The sequence below is a fragment of the Dipodomys ordii genome, unplaced genomic scaffold (genome assembly GCF_000151885.1).
Source record: "Dipodomys ordii isolate 6190 unplaced genomic scaffold, Dord_2.0 Scaffold39, whole genome shotgun sequence".
NCBI lineage: Eukaryota > Metazoa > Chordata > Mammalia > Rodentia > Heteromyidae > Dipodomys > Dipodomys ordii.
This window is the reverse complement of record NW_012267255.1, coordinates 8,951,058-8,952,081: the sequence shown is the minus strand read 5'-3', so window position 1 is coordinate 8,952,081 and position 1,024 is coordinate 8,951,058. Positions and strand designations below refer to the sequence as shown.

At 58.5% G+C, this 1,024-nt stretch overlaps 1 protein-coding gene across 3 annotated transcripts in view; it reads right to left on the bottom strand.

Moving 5' to 3' along the window:
* The window catches only part of Gja8 (gap junction protein, alpha 8, 50kDa), a 1,326-nt gene extending 1,001 nt beyond the window's left edge, over positions 1–325 (bottom strand). For all 3 annotated transcript variants that reach the window (XM_013018271.1, XM_013018268.1, XM_013018269.1), the window contains exon 1: positions 1–325. This exon ends at the window's left edge or, in 1 of these variants, runs on beyond it. In XM_013018271.1, coding sequence (XP_012873725.1) covers positions 1–302 — 302 coding nt within the window. In that variant the 5' untranslated portion in view covers positions 303–325.
* Between the last annotated feature and the right edge of the window lie 699 nt (positions 326–1,024).

The following is a 1,024-nucleotide window of genomic DNA, read 5'->3' as shown; positions in this document are numbered from 1 at the left end:
CGCACGTGGTGCACCGCGTGGCCCACGTACACCAGCGACGGCGTGGACACGAAGATGATCTGCAGCACCCACAGGCGGATGTGCGAGATGGGGAACGCCTCGTCGTAGCACACGTTCTCGCAGCCTGGCTGCTGCGTGTTGCACACGAAGTCCGACTGCTCGTCCCCCCACACGAACTCGGCGGCCGTGCCCAGGATGAGGATGCGGAAGATGAACAGCACCGTCAGCCACACCTTGCCAATCACAGTCGAGTGCTTATGCACCTCCTCCAGGACGTTCCCCAGGAAGCTCCAGTCACCCATGGCGCCGCACCTGGAGGGGGGGGTCCGGGAGAGGGGGGAAGGGGAGGGAACAGGGGGACAGGGAAGGAGAGGGGGGAGAGAAGGGAGAGGGAGGGGTAGGAGTAGAGGAGGGTACCAGGGAGGGGGAGGGATGGGAAAGAGGGGGGAGAAGGGGAGGGGGATGGAAGAAGGAGAGGAGGGGGAGGAGAGGGAGGGATGGAGGGAGAGGGATGGGGGGGAAGGAGCCAGGGAGCATGGGGAGGGAAGTGGGAGGAGAGAAGGAAGGAGATAGGGAAGGGAAAGAGAGGGAAGGGAGAGGAGAAAGGGAGGGAAGAGGGGAAGGAGGTGAGTGCAGATGCGGAGCAGGTCTGCCTTTCTGGCTTTTTTTTTTTTTTAGATCCAGATCTGGAACTCGGTACCCGACACTCGTGCATTGGTTGGCCCTCTACCAAATGAGCCACTTCTCCAACCCCAAGGGCCATCCCCACCCCCAGTTATCCTGTCAAGACACTTCTGTGCGGACTAGTTCTAGGGGACAAAAGACATATAAAAGAATCTGCTTCTTGGCTGGGCTCTGTAGCTCACACCTATAATCCTAGCCACTCAGGAGGCCTAGAGCTGAGGGTCGCAGTTCAAAGCCAGCTTGGGCAGGAAAGTCTATGAGATTCTTATCTCTAGTTAACCAGCAAAAAAAAAGCTGGAAGTGGAGCTGTGGCTCAAGTGGTAGAGCATCATTAGCCTTG